A 19,015-nucleotide genomic window follows, 5' to 3' on the forward strand; every position below is an offset into this window, starting at 1 on the left:
GCACTCTTTGAAGGAGGGAGTATTAGCATGTTTTTAGATTTAAAAAACCCTGAGGCAAAGAAAAAACACTGAAGAAAGCAGATGAACCTGTCTGGAATCCACATCTCCTGGGCCACAGATCAATCCACTTAATGTCTTTACCATACTACCTTCTTTCCCCTGTGGATTGCTCCACTGCCTCAATTCTACACTATTTTGCACACCTCAAGCCAATAATTATGGAACAACTAACTCTATAGACTTGAAGTCAGTCTCATCACAGCTCCCACCCAGCGTTCTCTCTTTCCATTCTAAAAGTCAAAGCGGCCTTCTTTTCACAACAACAGAATGGAATTATTAATGAGAGAAAATTGAGTTTGCCTACTTCTTGCAACAACCCTCTGCCCCAGTTCCTGGGAACATATTTTTGGACTCAATCTGCTATCAAAACACAGAAATTAGTCTCCAATTTTGGACGTCAAACTCAGTTATCTCTTTTGTTAGGAAGGAAAATGAGTAACAATTCATTCTGGTTGGAAGCCAAGCTAATATCTTAGCACAGAGTGTCATTAAAAATCCCAGTCCCACTGGCTGTTGTGGTATCTTTAAAAGCTTGAACATGTTCAGCCGCTTCGAATGTTTTTTCTGGGTTTGTTCTCCCTCAAGCCACTTGTCACTTTAACCTGGGGATCAGTTACTATTTAAGGCAGAAAATGGCTTGAAGCATTTTTTTTTCTTCCATGGTTTTGTGGATTTAGACTTCCCTAATGAAGAGATTTGGAGGAAAAAAAAATCTACTCTAGGTGGTATCCACAGCTCCCAGCCATTGCCAAGCAAGTTGGCCATTAAGTATAAGAAAAAGAAGAAGGGAAAAAAGTTTTCACAGTTTAAAATTATATTACCAATTTCATTACAGATCTCATTTTAATTCTGACTGAAGCCTAGCCTTGCCTTCTCCCTGTACTCTCTCACGTATAGTTATTAAGTCTGGGTTGGAGTTCAAGCTATTCTCCCTGATTTCAGCATATTAATATGGTTTATTGGTATTTCATTGCCACCTCCCCTATGGGGGTTCTGAATCTCAGCTCAATTTATATTTCCCCTCTTTCTGGGCTCTGGGATGAAGCTTGTTTCATTTTGGTGTTAAGGAGGGGTGTGTGAATTTGATTGGAGTTTATTTTTGGGGATGGGAGCAACATCCTTGGGGAGTGAAGTCAATCATAGAAGAAGAGGCAGCCTCAGACCTCCTGCACTGTCATTCTTTTTTATGTATCTTCTTAGGGCATCTGGGTCCACATGTTGGTCCTCTTTTACTTCATTTTTTACAGACACAATTTCTTATATGCTTACTGAGTCAGAACCCCTGTTGGATATCACAGTAAGTTAGAACATGAATAAGCTGTGGTCTTTACCTTTGAAAAAATTTAAGTCTAACCATTGAACTAACTTAAAAAAAAATTCAATGAAAGTTTTTAGGGGGCATCAAGTATGTTTTGGACCTTGTCCAAGGTTCTGAACATAATGTGCAAGACAAATATAATCTCTATCCTTAAGGAATTTGAAACCTAGCAAGAGAGAACAACATTAACTAGATAAATGTACAGTTATACACTGAAATAAGTGTGATACAGAAAAAAAGCAGGGCTCAAAGAGAATGATTCGTAAGGGAGCTAACAGAGGCTGGGAAGTAAAAAAGGAAAGTCTAATACCCTAGGGTAAATGAGAGAAACTGGAGATGTGGGAAGAAGTTTTCAGGCAAAGAAAACAACATGTAAATGTGCAAAGAGCCTGAGGCAGGAGGCAACAGAGAAATTTAAGGAGCCAATATAGGGAGAGGTGTTGTGAGTTAAGACTGGAAAGGCAGGCAGGGGCCTGACCTTGCAAGGATGTAAAGGCCACGATAAGAAGTACAAAAGAAGTACAAAACAAGTACAAAAGAAGACAATAAACAGTTTTATGGAAAGTATGACATGTATGCAATTCATGTAAGCAATGTATTGATATTTTTCATTGTAAAAGATGGCTCTGTTTGCACTGTTAAGAAAAGATAGGAGAGAGGCTAGATTTAAAGCAGGAGGCCAGTTCGTAGGACTGTGGCAGTTGTCTCAATGACACTTACATAACAGTAATAGTAATAGGAGGTAGACTGAGGTCATTAGAAAGGCACAAATATAGTTCTAGGTAATGTTCATGAAAGGTGATATTATTTATCTCTGGGGACTCATTGAAGAAGGTTTTCTAGAAGAGGGAACAAAATAAGTTATGCCTTAGAGATGGGTGAGATTGCCGTGTATGTAAATACATGATGGAAAAGAATGTACAAGCAAAGGTATACAGAGAGGCAGATACCAGGTAAGACAGTCTATTTGTCTAAACAGTATCAAGGCTGTGCAAATGTGTTAACAAAGAAAAAGACAGAAGCCATATTGTATAGAACTTCCATCCATAAGCATGTTCCACAGTATTCAAAGATCTGCAGTCAACACGGAGCATTTTAAAACAAAGCCTGGGATGATTTCAGAGAGCAGGATGTCCAAGGAACTACTTGTTTTAAATAAAGTGTTTGGCAGTTTGTGGCTAAGGATCCACTTACAATGTGGTGTCATTTTCCCTTCTAAGAATTGAAAATACTCCTTCCATGTATTTAAATCACTGCAAAGTAGTTCTGAAGCCAATTATGGACCTCACTCCTCTCTAACAGCATGAAGCCATGCATTAGCTCATTCTTCTGGGATGGAAGACATCAAGTAGGGATGAGAGCAAATAAATGTAGGCAAGTGTTATTATTCACAATTTTATGCTCAAAACCAGCTACATGTGTGGCATATTAGTGAATCATGCCCTCCCAATGTGTGGGCATTTGTCCTTATGATTTCATGGGCTAAGAAGGAATACTCTATCCCAAATACTTCAGTCACAGGGAACAGAGACGACTTGGATTTCAACTTAGTTCAACCTAAAACATGATTGTTAACTGCTTAAATTAACCTAAATTAAAAAACATTTTAGCATAAGTATTTTGATGCAACAACCATATCAATATATAAAATTTTGTGTGTGTGTGTGTGTGTGTGTGTGTGAATTTAGCTAAGAAATGTATTCAAGAGACAGAGACATCCCTTGTTTTCACCCATTTCTGAGCCTAGGCAAAGAATTGGTGAGACTCTGGGTGAAGTACTAAAGAATAAACAAACATATTCTAAAAGTCCTAAAATAATTAAGTGGTTTTAAAATGTACAGTTTGATAAGATGGCTCCAAAATAAAATATCATGTATTAAAGCCAAAAGCATCTCTTCCCCTCTCTTCTACAGCTTCGTAAAAATGTGGTCATCTATTCTCAGGAGATTTTCTATGATGGGGAACTCATTACCTTGCAATGACCGCCCCTTCCAATATTAAGAAAATATTATTACAACTTCTGACATTTTTATAATTTATTGAACCATTACTAGGTCTTAGGTATTGAGCTAAAAGCTTTATGAGTATTATTTCACTTATTCTTCATAATAACTTCATGAGATAAGTACTGCTATTATCCCCAATTTATAGATAATGTAACTGAAGCTTAAAATGTTTAAGTAACTAGCACAAGTCACACAGTCAACAGTAGAGGAAGACATTTCCAAACTGAGGCTTCATCTTCTCCCATCCCTGACCACACTCATCACCCATATAGCTCTCTAGTTTTCCTTCCTTAGGACTTCCAGAACTAGTCTGCTCTCTTCAAAATAAATAATAATTATCCTGGTCTCCTCTCTGGAAGCTTAGAGCATAGAAGAACCTTAGACTGGGGGCTCAGGTAGACTTAAGTTTTCATACCACGTCATCTATGTGTTAATCTCATAAAACCACCTAGCATCCCTGAGCCTCAATTTTCATGTATGAAAAATGAGGATACTAAATCCAGACTCTCAATTTTGCTGTGAGAATTGAAGGAAGAACCCTATGTAAAGTGCTTTGTATGCTACTCAATAGATAGTATACTCAATAATAGTAGGTTTTCTTCCTGTCTAGGTTCCTTCAACTCTTGTTATTGAATGAATGTCATCCATCCTTTCCTTAAGAGGTCATTAGGTACCTACTGTGCTTTTTGAATATTTTGACTGTCAAATACTCTCACTTGAATAACTTCCAATGTATATCATATCTTGGAACAAAACAGAGAATTCTAGGTGGAATGTTACCTGCCTACACTGGAGTGGAACTATCTCACCTACTTCACCTGGATAGCTTGTTCCTTTAAAAGTAGAATCTTCTATTGACTGACTACATTGGGTGAATATATACTGACTTACAAAGGGAACCTCAGTAGATGCATAAACTAACATCTCAGCTAAGATAGGTGTTCAATATTAACCAATAACTATTTCTCAACAAGGCTAACTGCATGGCAATTTTGATAAGGTCCAAACCTGTGTGATCAGGGTTAGTATGTTATAAATCTTAAGAACAGATCACCCACATTATATCCAATGCTAATGACAGTTACTGGAGTTATGCTATGAGGCAGCTCCATTAATAGGGCATTGATAAAGTCAAAGGTGGAGGAAACAAAAGACCCTTATTAAAGATGTTTATAACAATTCCAAGGGGTCTGAAGAAGTGATCACATATGTTAGGTGGAAAAAAAGTAACACTTACAGAGTTATTGATGTAGCTCTCAAAGCCTTGATAAGTGACCACCTAGAGGGTTCTTGTAAAGAATATTAATATGTGGGCTCTACCCTCAGAGAATCTGACTCACTGGTTCTAGGAATTATCTCCCCAGATGACCTAAATGCAAATGATTTGTAGTTCACAGCTGGATAAACAATGCTAGCTTAAGTCTGTTTAGATGCAAACATGTTCCATTTCTTCAGTGTGTGCTTAGGAGGGCAAAAAGCCACTGATGGCTTTGAAGAAGCCCAGATAAAAGAAGGGGTGAGATTTGCCAAGGATTTGGATAGGAACTGTGTCAGAACTCTTGCCAGCTGGGCTCTGCACAAGTGCTATGTCATAATGACCTTTTCTTTATAATGGACAGTAAGCATCGAGTATAACTATGCAGTAACACAAGGGGCAGAATTCATTTTCTCCTGGAAGACAGGACCCATTACTCAGCCCCATCCAATGATCCAGCACCATGGACAGCTCAATGTGTAAGCGTGGCTGAGAGCTCTCTCTACTAAGAAGGGCCAGCACCTTGGCAGCTTGGAACTCATGGGGGTGACTGAAAAAGGATGAAAGCTGCCCTGGCTTTGGTCCGTGGGAGACCTGGTCTCAAATGGAGCTTCTTGCACTTGACATGAGCTGCCCTCATCCCGATAGGCCTCATTGAGACTTTGTTTTTAATGTTTTTTAAAACTTTGCCAGTCTTAAGGGGCCGGTATTATGATGTGGGTGAATATATATATGTAAAATATCATAGAATTGTGCACTTTCCATCTCTGTTTGTTACTACATTTATGTTAGGTTGCAACACATTTATAAATATCAATGCTAAGGGATGACATGGGTTCAAGAAAATAGGCACTATTATCACTTTCCCTCTCATCCCCCTAGGTAATACCCTCATATCTCCAGAAATCAGAGCTGGAAACTCCAGTAGTACAATTTATAAAATCAATTTTCTAGACCCTTCTGTATTCCTACAGATGATTTGATTCTACTCCCCTTCACATCCCAGTTTCTGTATCTCCCACAGGTGGATAATAAAGACTACTTTGGAGAGCTTTTGGAGGAACGAGATGAGCAGCGCTGATAGAGTTTCTGCCAAAGGAGGCATTAGGATCATGCTGGGGAAGGTGAGCTTGCTTGGAATTACCAGATAGCTATCCACCTGGCTTCAAATGCTGGATACTCCCAGGATTCCTGCTGAGCCCCAGAGATGGAGGACTTTCAAGTATTAACATCTCCAAGTGGGAAAGTCACTTTTGGCTGGAACAGAGCATATAATGTACTCCCTCTTCCATTCACCTCACTGAGAGTAGCTAAATTCACCTATTTAGTTTTCTATATTTTCTTGCCTTGCCATATTCCAGCTTCTGAAGTCTCTTTCTCTACAAACTGTTTTGATAATAAGAGTAATAACAGCTACCATTTTTTGGGCTATAACAATGTTTTAGACACTCTACTAAGCACTTCATACACATTATAACATTCAATCTCATAATAATCCTTATTTTACAGATAGATGAGAAAAATGAGACTCAGGTAGCTAACTTGACTCTTCTATGTTTCATAGTAACTAAGCAACAAAATTTAGATCCAAACCAAAGCCTACTTCATTTGAAAGGATGCATTCCTACCAAGATATTATGGCATGTAAGGGATGGAGATTCCATTATGCCTAGAGACTAAGATACTGTGGACAAGGCCTTCCCAATGCTGTCTTCTAAGCTTGCTCCACCACATCTCCAGGATGTGTACACTCCGTAGTTATTTCTCTTTTTCTTTTGTATTTATTATATTTTCTTATGTTCTGTAAGCTTGATGCTCTGGCATCTGAGCCTCCTGACTGGGGAGAGCCCTCCCCTCCAGGGATAGTCATATCTTAGAGAAAGCAAAAGACTTGCCCAGGGAGCATCTCTTTCATATGAATATTAACCAATCCAGAACCTACACTCCAGTCATCTCCTCTATACAGCTTATACATATTGGGAAGGAATATTGTCTTCCTTCATCACCCGAGAGCCAGACACCCGGCAATCAGGAGCAGTTCTGAAACCCTAGAGCCCACTAAAGTGATGCAAATTAGCCAATCTCAAATCTGTCTACCCTGATTACATTGCCTCACCCATTTCTTCCTGCAATACCATAAGACAGGCTCTTTCCCATGCTTTCCACTTGGTCCCTCTGCCTGCTGGTAGATATGGGTGCTTTCCCACATGGTCTGCACGGTGTGCTGTACATTGTGTATCTGAGATCTGTGAGTATGAAAACTGCTTGTTTCACAACAGTTCTTTCTGCATCTGCAGACAAATCCTGGGTACATTTTAAAACTTCATGGGTACATTTCAAAACATCTTTGATCGCTATGCATCATCTGCCTTAGTTTTCTTTGATTCAGTATCTGTTGTGTGCTTAGAGATCTACTAGAAAGATCCTATAGAACAATGAACAACTCAGTTTTAATTCAGGCAACATTCATCTACTGGACACATATTTGCTGAATATCCATTATGAACCAGGCACTGTGCTTATCAATGGGAATATAATATTTCTCCCCAAAGACATAATTCCTGCCCTCACAGAGATTCCAGTCTAGAGGCAGAAACAGACAATTTCACAGGCTATTACAAAATTTTAAGCTTAAGACACTGGGCACACTGAGAAAGGGCACCTTTTAATTCACCACACTTTGGTCTATCCTTCCAAATCATCAAGATGATTTGTAGCCGTCTTAAGTAATGCCTTGATTTTGCTATTTCCCAACTGTTCGCCATTTCTCAGGCATATGCTATCTGAAAATTTGATGAACATGATAAAAGGCGGGAGTAGTAGTCTTCAGAATACTCCTGTGAGGTAGGTACTACTATTATCCACATTTTATAGATGCAGAGACAGAGGCTCAGAGAGGTGAATTCACTTTGCTATCAAAGAGGCAGACAATGGAGCAAGCATTTGGATTAATGTTTGTATTATTCCAAAGCCTGTGCTCTTAGCCATTAAACTGTTTCACCTTGAGCAAGTTATTTTCTCAGGGCTTCCATTTCTACATGTATGAAAATAAATATGTAAAACTTGAACACCTTTAAGTCTTAACATTCTACAATTAATGAGTAGTGACAGCTGAGAGATGAAGGGTAGGGACATGCAATTCTTCCAGCTGCATAATCCATGAAACTATTTGCTTCTGTAAATTTTGTTCCTCCTGCTTTCCTACACCATTCCCTGCCATCTCCCCCACCACATATTTACCTGTCTTATGTGCACATACGACTCATTAAAGATGAGCTGAAGTCTTGTATGCACATAGGTCTGAAAATCACATGAACGTATGTGAAATAAGAAATATAAGTTCTGAATGTATATGAACTTATCTGCAGTCCCAGTGAAAAACAAGCAGGGGCTTCTGCACTATGGTGAAGTTGGAACAATCAGGATGCATTAATAGGAGTTTGAGTGTTTCAGAGAATGGGAGTAAAATTCCACTTTGCTCTGGTCAAAATATACTAAAAGGATGGTGCTAAGTTCTGAACACCGAGACTTAAACCCTGGAGATAAAATCGAATTTCACTGAAGGAAGACTGGCAAATAGAGGGTAAGGATCTCAAAAACATTCAATACATCTCAAAATGCAAAAATATTTTTAAGAATTAATGGTACTAATATGGTGCTACAAGTCAGAAAGTTTATTGCCTCTACAGAGCACTAACTGGAAGGAGGCACGAGGAAACCTTATGAGGTGCTGGAAATATTCTATGATTTTATCTGTGTAGATTCATATATAATCCTGTTACATGTCCTTATCACAAAAATATAGAGTGAGAAGAAACTTTTAGAGGTGATGGCTATGTTTATGGCATTCCTTATGGTGTTGATTTCATGGGTATTTACTTATCTTCAAACTCATCAAGACGTATACATTTGAAAAAGTGTAAAATGTATACAATTTGTAAAGTGTAAAAAGTTCTAAAACTGAAAATTTATTAAGTTGCACAGTTGCACAGTTAAGGCATGCCTTCTTTATTATAATTATGCCAAACTTCAATACATCTAAAGACGGTGACGCCATGTGAGAAGTGTTTGAGAAACAGACGCCAACATATCCTGGAATGTGTAAACTGGGAAAACTTTTCTGGAGGGCACTTTAGCAATAAATAGCAACCACCTTAATCAGGGCCTTGGACCATGCTTTGCTAATGACTAAGGTGGCTACAGTGTTTCATCAATTCAATTTAATTGGGTGAAAAGTAAATGGTACAATATAAGATACTTGTAAAGTATATTTACAGGGAAAGAGAATATAAATATTATCCAGGACATTCAGGAAATTCCATTAAAACTCATACAGTCTTTCTTGTCATATGATTTTAATTAGCAAATACTCTTTGGGGGACATTTTTATTTTGAAATGGATCCACAATCAAAAAAACCAGTAGGTTCTCTGAAGTAGCTCAATCTTTCTGCATTCACATTTGAGCTCTTCCTTTATTTTTTAAACTTGATTGTTGCTCATAGGTTAAAAGCAGTCTTTACTAGATAAAGAAAATGTGGTACATACACACCATGGAAAACTATGCAGCCATAAAAAGGAATGAGTTCATGTCCTTTACAGGGACATGGGTGAAACTGGAAACCATCATCCTCAGCAAACTCACACAGGAACAGGAAACCAAACACCACATGTTCTCACTCATAAGTGGAAGTTGAACAATGAGAACACATGGACACAGGGAGGGGAACATCACACACTGGGGCCTGTTAGGGGGTGGCAGGTAAAGGGGACGGAGAGCATTAGGACAAATACCTAATGCATGTGGGGCTTAAAACCTAGATTACAGGTTGATGGGTGCAGCAAATCACCATGGCCCATGTATACCTATGTAACAAACCTGCACGTTCAGCTCATGTATCCCCGAACTTAAAGTAAAAGAAAAAAGAGAAAGAAAAAAAAATTAAAAAGTAAAAGTAGTCCTTAATTCAAATAATCCAGACTCCAAATGATAAGATCCTCTTCCAAGGTATTTAGATGCTCCTTTTTTTCCCCTATAATACATATAATAATAATTCTAACATTGGGCCATACGTAGAAACATTTGACCAGCCAGGGGTGCAAGGTGCTGAGTGGGTGTGGAGCATCTGCAATGCTCGGCTCTTACCATCTGCTATGAAGTGCTCGGGCACATGCAGAGTCACCTTCACAGTGAGTGGACAAGACATCTGGCTGCCACACACCATGGCCAGGATGCAGGAGCTCACAGCAATCAGTGTCAGGGCTGTCTTGTTCACTGGGCTTTTCAGCAAACCTGGTAACACAAACACACACAAAGACACAAAATTCCATGAGGTAAGGAAATGGGAGTGGCATCAATGGGAATTCTATTATTTTCCAGTTGGGAATCTAAAAAAAGAAAAGAAAAGAAAAGAAAATCATGTTTTCTAACCTTTGTGCCTGCTATGACACCTCAGTGGGCCCTCTTTGGGCCTTGGTTTAACACTCTGCAAAATGAGCTTCTTATGATTCCTTTGGGTAAACATAAAAGAAACAGGCTTCCTGAAACTCGTGGCAATTTTTACTCCTCCCTTCCCAATTTGGTTGGTCATTCTTGATTACAATTAGATGATATTAAGCCCTCCATTCTCCTTAGAGGCAAGTGAGAAGATACCTTGCTGTTAAATTCAGTAGAGCCTAGTGAAATAAGCATGGATTTTGGAGTTAGATCATTCTGGGTTCAAATTTGGGCTTTGGCCCTCATTGATTGTGTGATCTCCATTTTCCAAACCTAGTTTCTTACTTTCTTTTTCTTTTTTGTTTGAGGCGGAGTCTCGCTTTGTCACCCAGGCTAGACTGCAGTGGCGCGATCTCGGCTCACTGCAACCTCGGCCACACGGGTTCAAGTGATTCTCCTGCTTCAGCCTCCTGAGTAGCTGGGATTACAGGCACCCAGCACCATGTCCAGTTAATTTTTGTGTTTTTAGTAGAGACGGGGTTTCACCATGTTGGCCAGGCTGGTCTGGAAGTCCTGACCTCAGGTCATCCACCTGCCTCAACCTCCCGAAGTGCTAGGATTACAGGCATGAGCCAGCACGCCTGGCCACCACTTCAGTTTCTTTATACGTAACATGAAGATAATAAATATCTCACAGGGTTCTTGTGACAATTACACAGCATGATTTGTATATAATGCCTGTCATTTAGAAGAGTTTCATGGTTAGAAGCTGATCAGCTCAAATGAATTTCACAAGCCTTTACTGAGCAACTACCATGTGAGACACATACAGAGCAGAAGAATAATCTCTCCTCGTCAGGAGTTTACAGGCTAGGGGGAAAAGTCTAGCTTATCCAAAGCGAATTAGATTCTAAGACAAATTGTGTCACGACCTAGAAGAGAGGGCAGAGAGTCGGGAGGGTGGCTTTGCCTCTGAAAATTAAAGACAATTTTATGGATATAATAGGAAAAGTAGATTGGATCTGCACAGCTAGAGGACACTGGGCCAACAAAGACATTCTATGGAGGCTGTCTTGAATCCCCGTTTGTTCCTCATTCTTTAGGCTTTGTTCTTCAAGGTTTTGCTCACCAGTTTTAGAGCAATGTCTCCCCAATGTTTTTTACTGCTAGGCTCTTTTTTTAAGCAAACCTTGTCTCTCATCTCCTGGATATCTTTCTGTGGTTATCCCATTAGCATGTCAAATATATTAATAACAGGTTCAAAACAGGGTACATTATATTCTCTTTAAAGCCTCCCCCTCTTGGGATCCTCAGCTTATTGAAAGCATTGCCATTTAGCCTGGCCAGAAACCAAGATGTCACCTTTAAGTTTCTGTCTTCCTCCTTTACAGCATCTGAACAGTTGTGTAGTCCCATTTATTCTATGTCCTTAGCATATTCACCTCATTCCCTTCATCTCTTCTATTGTCTGTTTGCTTGTGGGATAAGGGAGGTGCATGCATATCTGTTCACTGCACTCCCTGCTGAAACCTTTCAAGCTGTTTCACGGTATCTGGTCACAGGATGTGATCCACATTCATTAGACTGGCACCCAAGGCCTTTCATGAAGACTCCCAACACTCATACCTCCTGTGCTCTCTCCCACCTGGCCCAAAGACTAGCAGAGCTGAATTACTGCAGTGTTCCTACCATTAACACTCTTCATCATGTTAACATTAGTGTAGGTGTTGTTCCTTTTGGAAAGAAATCCATTTGTTTCCTTGTCACCACGTCACTCTTTGAGACTCACCACATATAAAGATTTCGTATGCTCTCGGTAGATAAACTACCCATATTCATTGTATTTCCCCTCATACCTTATTCCAAACACTAGAGTCTAGTAAATAGCCAACTCCTTGAAGGCAAGCAGCATCTTTTGCTCACCATTATGTCCCAATGAATAGCACAGTGACTGGCCCATTGCAGAATCTCAGTAAGTGGATGATGACTCCCATAAATGACAGTAACAATGTTAGCAACCAACATAACATAGATGCTGACCAATCAAAAAGCATGCCAGCCAACATCCAGCACTGGCCACACAACAGAACATCGGCTATTGCAACACTGGATTACAACAGAACAAGAACGCTTACAATAGCCCGTTGGGGTATTGCCTGTATGGAAATGTATTTTTCTTAATAAACAGGGACCTGCTTGAGGGAGAAGATCCCACCTTCGTCATCTTTGTGTCTCTTATGCCAAAATCACCACCTGGAACCCAGAAGTTACTTAATTTAAGAATAAGGCCCTTGTCTTTTTTCTCAGTCCTAGGACAATACATGGCTTATGGTAGGCACTATCCATGAGATTGTGGTTATTGTAGTTATAGAATAAATGTTAAATAGAAGAGTAAATTAAATTAAATAAAAAGATGATTCCAGTGTCCAAATATGGGGAATCTCTAAAACCTAAAATAACTACAGAGAAAAAGGAACATGTTTTATCTCTTATTTGAGTGCCACAAGAAGCTGTTTCATACATATTTACAATAGATATTTATAAATATAAATAGATAAAATATTTATAGTATAAATATTTTAGCAACTAAATAGCATAAACAATCTAACATCAACATTATCTACTAAAAAGAATACGGACTAAGGGTTGGCACCTTGCATAGACCTCATCTTAAAAAGTCAACCTATTACCCCAGCCTAATCATTTAGCAAAACCCCTAAAATAACACTTAACAGCAGCACTGGAGTTGTTTTATTTGTTTGTTTGTTTTGAGACAAAGTTTCCCTTTGTTGCCCAGGCTGGAGTGCAGAGGCGCAATCTCAGCTCACTGCAACCTCCGCCTCCTGGGTTCAAGTGATTCTCCTGCCTCAGCCTCCCAAGTAGCTGGGGTTACAGGCACACGCCACCACACCCAGCTAATTTTTGTATTTTTAGTAGAGACAGGGTTTCACCATGTTGGCCAGGCTGGTCTTGAACTCCTGACCTCAGGTGATCCACCGACCTCAGCCTCCCAAAATGCTGGGATTATAGGCATGAGCCACCATGCCTGGCCAGCACTGAGTTTTTTATCTAGATTTTATGGAGTCTATTCTGGGGAAAAAATATGTAACGACGAGTCTAGTACAAATAAATTCTTGGGAAGACGAGACAGGTCCAGAGGACGAGATGTGAAAGGTAGTGAGAGGCCCCTGGCATCAGGGAACAGACACTCTGGACAGTGAGTCATGGATAACAGCACCCTGTGGATCCCTTAGAGGGCATATCTCATTCCTGGCCCACACAGCAGCACCTGGCCTTTGTGGCCAAGACCTTTCTTTCACTAATTAACAAACTACCAGAAATACACTACCCAGACTCCACAGGGCTAATTTTTGGTCTGGGAAAAGAAGGCTGAGGGGCACAGGTGGAATTGCTCATACTCTCTCCCTGGGTCCTGCTGGACTAAATTGTGTCTCCTATGTCATTTAAAACATCACAGTAACCCAGGGTCTTTAAGAGTAAACATGATGGCTGGGTGTGGTGGCTCATGCCTGTAATCCCAGCACTTTGGGAAGCCAAGGCAGGCAGATCACCTGAGATCAGGAGCTCAAGACCAGCCTGACCAACATGGCGAAACACTGTCTCTACTAAAAATACAAAAATGAGTCAGGCATGATGGCAGGTGCCTGTAGTCCCAGCTACTCCGGAGGCTGAGGCATGAGAATCGCTTGAACCCGGCAGGTGGAGGTTGTAGTGAGCTGAGATCACACCATTGCACTCCAGCCTGGGCCACAGAGCAAGACTCTGTCTCAGAAAAAAAAAAAAAAAGAGTCAACATGGGAAGTGAATTCACATTAGTTTATTGGCTCTTAGTTTTCTCACGTAGAAAATAGTAACATGACTTAGCCATCAGGGGTGTTGTAGGAACTAAATAAGTCAACACATGTCTAATGCCTAGCAAAGTTTTTGGCACATAGTAGGCCCTTGGTAAATAATTTCCAAAAGAAATAGTGGCATTTGTCTCATCCCTGGTGACAGAAACTAGGACTCATCTATTTGTCCAATATATTCTCAGAACATATTAGGAATTCAATTATTCTTATAGAAGCAGAAGACAGAGTAAAAAGTGAAGAGAAGGACATAAGAAGGAGAAAGTGGGAGTTGGGATGAGAATGAACAGCATTGTGGGAACCCATTTACTCGGAGAATGCCTGAATCGCCACAGTTGTTTCTGAAGTCCAGGAGGATGAAAGCATGCAGGTCAAGCCTTCACTAAGCCAGATGCCCATGGAGCAGCCAGGAGGTCCGGGGAGTTGCCATGGCAACCAGACCTGGCAGAAACTTCACAGTCGGACTCAAACCAAAGTAACTTCCTAAGAGTTCCTTGCTCAGGGAGGTGAGCATAGCGTTTAGCTCTGAGTAAGGATTGTAGACTGTCATGAGGTGGAAACTATCTCCCATAATACTCACCCCCTCCCCAAGCAGGCTCCTTACTGCACTGCTGTTGTAAGATGCAGAGACAGAAAAGGGAACCTCCACTTGCTGAGCGATTGCTATGATCCAGGCACTGTGCCTAGCACTTATCCTTCTCTCCATCCCTCCATTGATTTACCAATTCAGCTGATTTTTATTGAACATCCTGTCTCTTGAGGCACACTGGTCTGGGCATGGGGAAAATACTACTAAACAAAACAGCCAAAGAACTTGAAGCTTACATGTTAGTGGCAAAGAATTACCTCATTGAATCCTCTCAGCAAAATGTCTCCATCATTTCTATTTTACAGAGAACAGAAGTATGGAGCAATTAAATGACTTGTGTAAGGATCACCCAATTTTGTATGTTACAGAGACTGGGTGAGAACTAGTCCTGTTCCAGCCTTTCCCCTGTATCACTACAACTTCCCACTTCATCATGGAATAAGGTCCCAGGATACCCACACGTAGAAAGCGTGACCTTTGGGGCCAGGCATATCTATGTTCAAGTCCTGGCTTATCCACAAAATCTCTGTGTGACACTTGCCAACTGATCCATAAGTCTAATAAGAAAAAAATATTTCCATCTGAAAAATGGGAACAATGGTCTTTTTTCAGAGCTGATGTGAGGACAAAATAAGATACCAAATGTAATTAGCAGAAAAAAAAAAAGCTATTTATTTGTTTATTTATTTATTTATTTAAATGATAGCTGCAGATCATATTACCTGAGTTTTTTGTTTTTTTTTTTTTTTTTCCCAGAAGGCTGAGGTCACAGTTCTCCCTGGTTCACACCACCATTTACAGTTCCTTCCCCATTACATGCAGGTGAATAAGCTGTGCTGTAGGAATAGCATTCCACCAGGGCATATTGATTGCTGCGACTGGAGAAAGTTAATAATCTAATTTTCCTTCCATTTTCCCTCCCTCTTACACCTCAGCTCCTCTCATGGCAGCAGAGAATGGCATAAAATGCATTGCTTGAGAAATTCGACCGGAAATAACTCAGCGTTGTTGATCCACACATTGCCTATAATTTGGGGTTTGATTGATTCTTGCTTTGGAAATGCCAGGTTGAGAGGAGAAAATCAAATTTAAGTTAAATCTGGAATTGAATCAATCACATTTTATAATGAAAAAATAGATCTAAGCCCATCAGATCCTTATGTGTGGAAAACTTAAAGCTGGTACACTCCTATTGACTTCCTCCTGAGATCCCCAAAGCATGAGAGACCAGGTCCTAGGCTGAGAAGTAATTTATTTCTTAAAGTGGCAAATGGTGATGTGGTGGGGGAAAGGGATTCTAGAAACTAGAGACATTAGGGTGAAGAAGCCCGGCAGGTAGAAAGGCCACTTAGGATGGGGAAAGAGGCTAGGCTTTGGTATTTATTTATTTATTTATAGATGGAGTCTCACTCTGTCACCCAGGCTGGAGTGCAGTGGTGTGATCTTGGCTCACTGCAACCTCTGCCTCCCAGGTTCAAGCAATTCTCCTGCCTCAGCCTCCCAAGTAGCTTGGACTATAGGCAAATGCCACCACATCCGGCTAATTTTTATATTTTTAGTAGACACAGGGTTTCACCATGATGACCAGGCTGATCTTGAACTCCTGACCTCAGGTGATCTGCCTGCCTCAGCCTCCCAAAGTGCTGGGATTACAGGCATGAGCCACCATGTCCGGCCTGAGCTTTGGTTTTAGATGTGGATATCTAAATCCAAAGTCTTCCATTTGATACCTGCCTAAGTTCTGGCAAGTTATGTGAGCTCTCAGAGCTTCAGTTTCCTAAGCTAAAAAAGGGGAGTGATAATCCCTAACTGATAAAGCTGTGTGTATTAAATAGGAGATCATAATTACAGCACTAAGCACCATGTCTGACACATACTTAGGGCTCTGTAAGCTCTCAGTAGATTTCCTTCCATCTCATTTCCTTTAAACCTCCCTTTCTAACACTTGGCACCTACATGGGCATCAGCAGGATATGTGATACCGTTGCTCACGCTGAAATCCTAATTTTCACACTTAGCTGCTGGCCCCCGTGGACAAGTCATGTCACGTCTGAGACTCAATGCCTTTAACTGGGAATTAGTTCATCCAATAAATAGCTATTTAAGGTGCAAGTACTATATGCCAGACCTCATATTTTATGCTCTCCTATTTCTAGTGCCTATAGCATGCCTAAATATAGTAGGTGCTCAATAAACATCTATTGAATGAATGAATGAGTGAATGGTTAAACGTTGTTTCCCTTTCTACCAACAGATGTCAGTATTTGATTGCTGCTATTGGTATTTTTTTCTAGCAAATTGATTCACTCACTTTTCCTGGCAAGGTTTGGTTCCTGCCTCGTCAGAAATCATACAAAAACACCCTTGCAGAGGCCGCCAATCTGCCTGTATATCAGGGTGACCACTGTAGATTGCTGAGTGCCTCATTAACCTCACTGAGTGCCTCATGGGATTCCCACAGCACCTGAGCTCTGGTGTCTCTGCTTCTCTGCCATATTTCTGGAAACTGAAATTGGGACACGTCAACTGACAAGTGCAAGTGTCATGCTGGAGGCAGAAAGAAAGAATATTTGAGAGTGGGGCTTTCTCAGAAACTCTATGGCATATGGCCCCATATCCTCAACCTGACTCTTATATCAGGGGTTACCATGCACTGCTTTAGTGTGATGTGTCAATATGGGGCATATTTTCCTTTATCTTGCACACCTGGGTCCTTATCTCTCCCCACCTCTCCCTCTCTATCTCTGTCATGAGATAGAGATCTCCTGTGCTCTCTGACTATGGCACTCTCAAATCTATGGTATCCTTTAAATGATATGTTATTTTCCCAATATCTTATCATCCATAGATTTGTCCTTAATAAGATCTGGGCAAGTGTTCATCCACTCTTATTTTCACACTTCCAGAGAAAGGAAACTCAACTCCTACTAAGAATCAGTTCTATTCTCAGACAGTTTAATGTCTAAACAGTCTGAATCTCACTCTATGAGTGAGCTTCTGCTGTCCAAATTAAATAGGATGTATTTAATATCTCCTTCCCAGGGCAGCTATTTTGTTAAAGGTAGAAATTAGGTGGCTTTGAGCTTTCTTTCTTCAAAGCAAACATTAATAGCTTTATTTTGTTTCTCTAAAGTCATGTTTTGAGTCCTTTTATTGTACTTTGTATAGATTTGTTTTGCTTAAGATGACTTTCTTAGTAAAGGATGCCATAATTATCATCATCATCATCATCACTACCACTATCACTGGTAACACAGCCACTGACTTAGGTGCCAGACAATAGAACTAAATTTTTTCATGCAGTATCTCCTCTAATCTTTACAGAAACTTCATGAGATGGTTTCTATTATCACTCACATTTTTCGCTATGAGGAAGCTGAAGCCATCACCTGCCAAAGAACATGCAGCTCAAAGGTAGTAGGGCTGAAATGAAAAACCATTTGATGTCAGGGCCCAAGCTCTTAGCCATCATCCTTCACAACATCTCTATCAACCTGCTAGATGTAGCCTGGGCAGAGCAGAAGCACCAAATTTAACTGCTGAGCTGCTTACCGACCCCAGATTGCCCTGTGGACCTGTGATGACTCTAGGCGGATTTGTTGTGGCCTCGTTGTCCCACCGGATACTGACCCATACGTCTTCAAGAGAACCTCTCCCTATCACAAGGAGGAAATTTAAAAAGATGGAAGAAAATAAGAAGGGCTGTCGCTCCTCCTTTCTCAGCCCCAGAAAATACTACGGGCCTGAAGCAGCTCACTGTACTGCCTGGAGCCAAACGATTATTGACAAAGCCACTGGGGAGCACCTTTGTCTAGCTCTGCTCCTGGGACAAAGACTATTGCTATAGTGCAGGCCTAGACTGTGGCAGCCCCGTGAAGTTAAAGCCACTGGCAGCGGATGTGGCATGGGACTACAAACAGCTGACTATTTGAATTTCTCTGTGGCAACTGCAGGTTGCTGGGCCTGCACGTGCAAAGGCCACTCCAAGGTGTTGACAATGGTGTTAGAGATGAAGATGATGGAGATGGTACCATATTATTTTAGCTTTTATTAGGTTACAAATTATTCTCAAATATCTCATTACCTCTTTAAAATCCTACGCAGTTGGCATTGCTGTTATCCCCAATAGACAAATGAGTACTGAGAGTCTTAAAGATGAACTCATGTTCAAACACCAGAAGAATAATGGGCCTACAAGCCATGTCTCCTGACTCACAGCTGAGTGATCTTTTCATGTCACTATGCTGCTAGTGTCCAGCCTAAGTCCCACTAGCTGGACACGAAAACAGAATCTGTGCACTCTGATTCTTCATCCATTGCTTTTTTTTTTTTTTTTTTTTTTTTTTTTTGACAGAGTCTTGCTCTGTTGCCCGGGCTGGAGTGGAGTGCAGTGGTGCAATCTCAGCTCACTGCTACCTCCACCTCCTGGGCTCAAGTGATTCTCCTCCCTCAGCCTCCTGAGTAGCTGGGATTATAGGCATGC

At 40.6% G+C, this 19,015-nt stretch overlaps 1 protein-coding gene and 1 long non-coding RNA gene across 12 annotated transcripts in view; one reads left to right on the forward strand and one right to left on the reverse strand.

Moving 5' to 3' along the window:
• LOC105487111 (astrotactin 2) overlaps positions 1 to 19,015 on the reverse strand; it is a 995,255-nt gene that overhangs the window by 602,274 nt on the left and 373,966 nt on the right. For all 11 annotated transcript variants that reach the window (XR_011612991.1, XR_011612990.1, XR_011612989.1 and 8 more), the window contains one exon: positions 9,784 to 9,930. Coding sequence is in view for 7 of the 11 variants with exons in the window: in XM_011750424.3 (XP_011748726.3) it covers positions 9,784 to 9,930 (147 nt within the window). In the remaining 4 variants the exon portion in view is untranslated. The remainder of the gene's footprint in view (positions 1 to 9,783; positions 9,931 to 19,015) is intronic.
• On the forward strand, positions 5,027 to 14,291 carry LOC139358261 (uncharacterized). The gene is made up of 3 exons (XR_011612997.1): positions 5,027 to 5,118; positions 5,664 to 5,763; positions 14,159 to 14,291. It is a non-coding gene; the product is annotated as an uncharacterized lncRNA (long non-coding RNA).

The sequence above is a fragment of the Macaca nemestrina genome, chromosome 14 (assembly GCF_043159975.1).
Source record: "Macaca nemestrina isolate mMacNem1 chromosome 14, mMacNem.hap1, whole genome shotgun sequence".
NCBI classification, from domain to species: domain Eukaryota; kingdom Metazoa; phylum Chordata; class Mammalia; order Primates; family Cercopithecidae; genus Macaca; species Macaca nemestrina.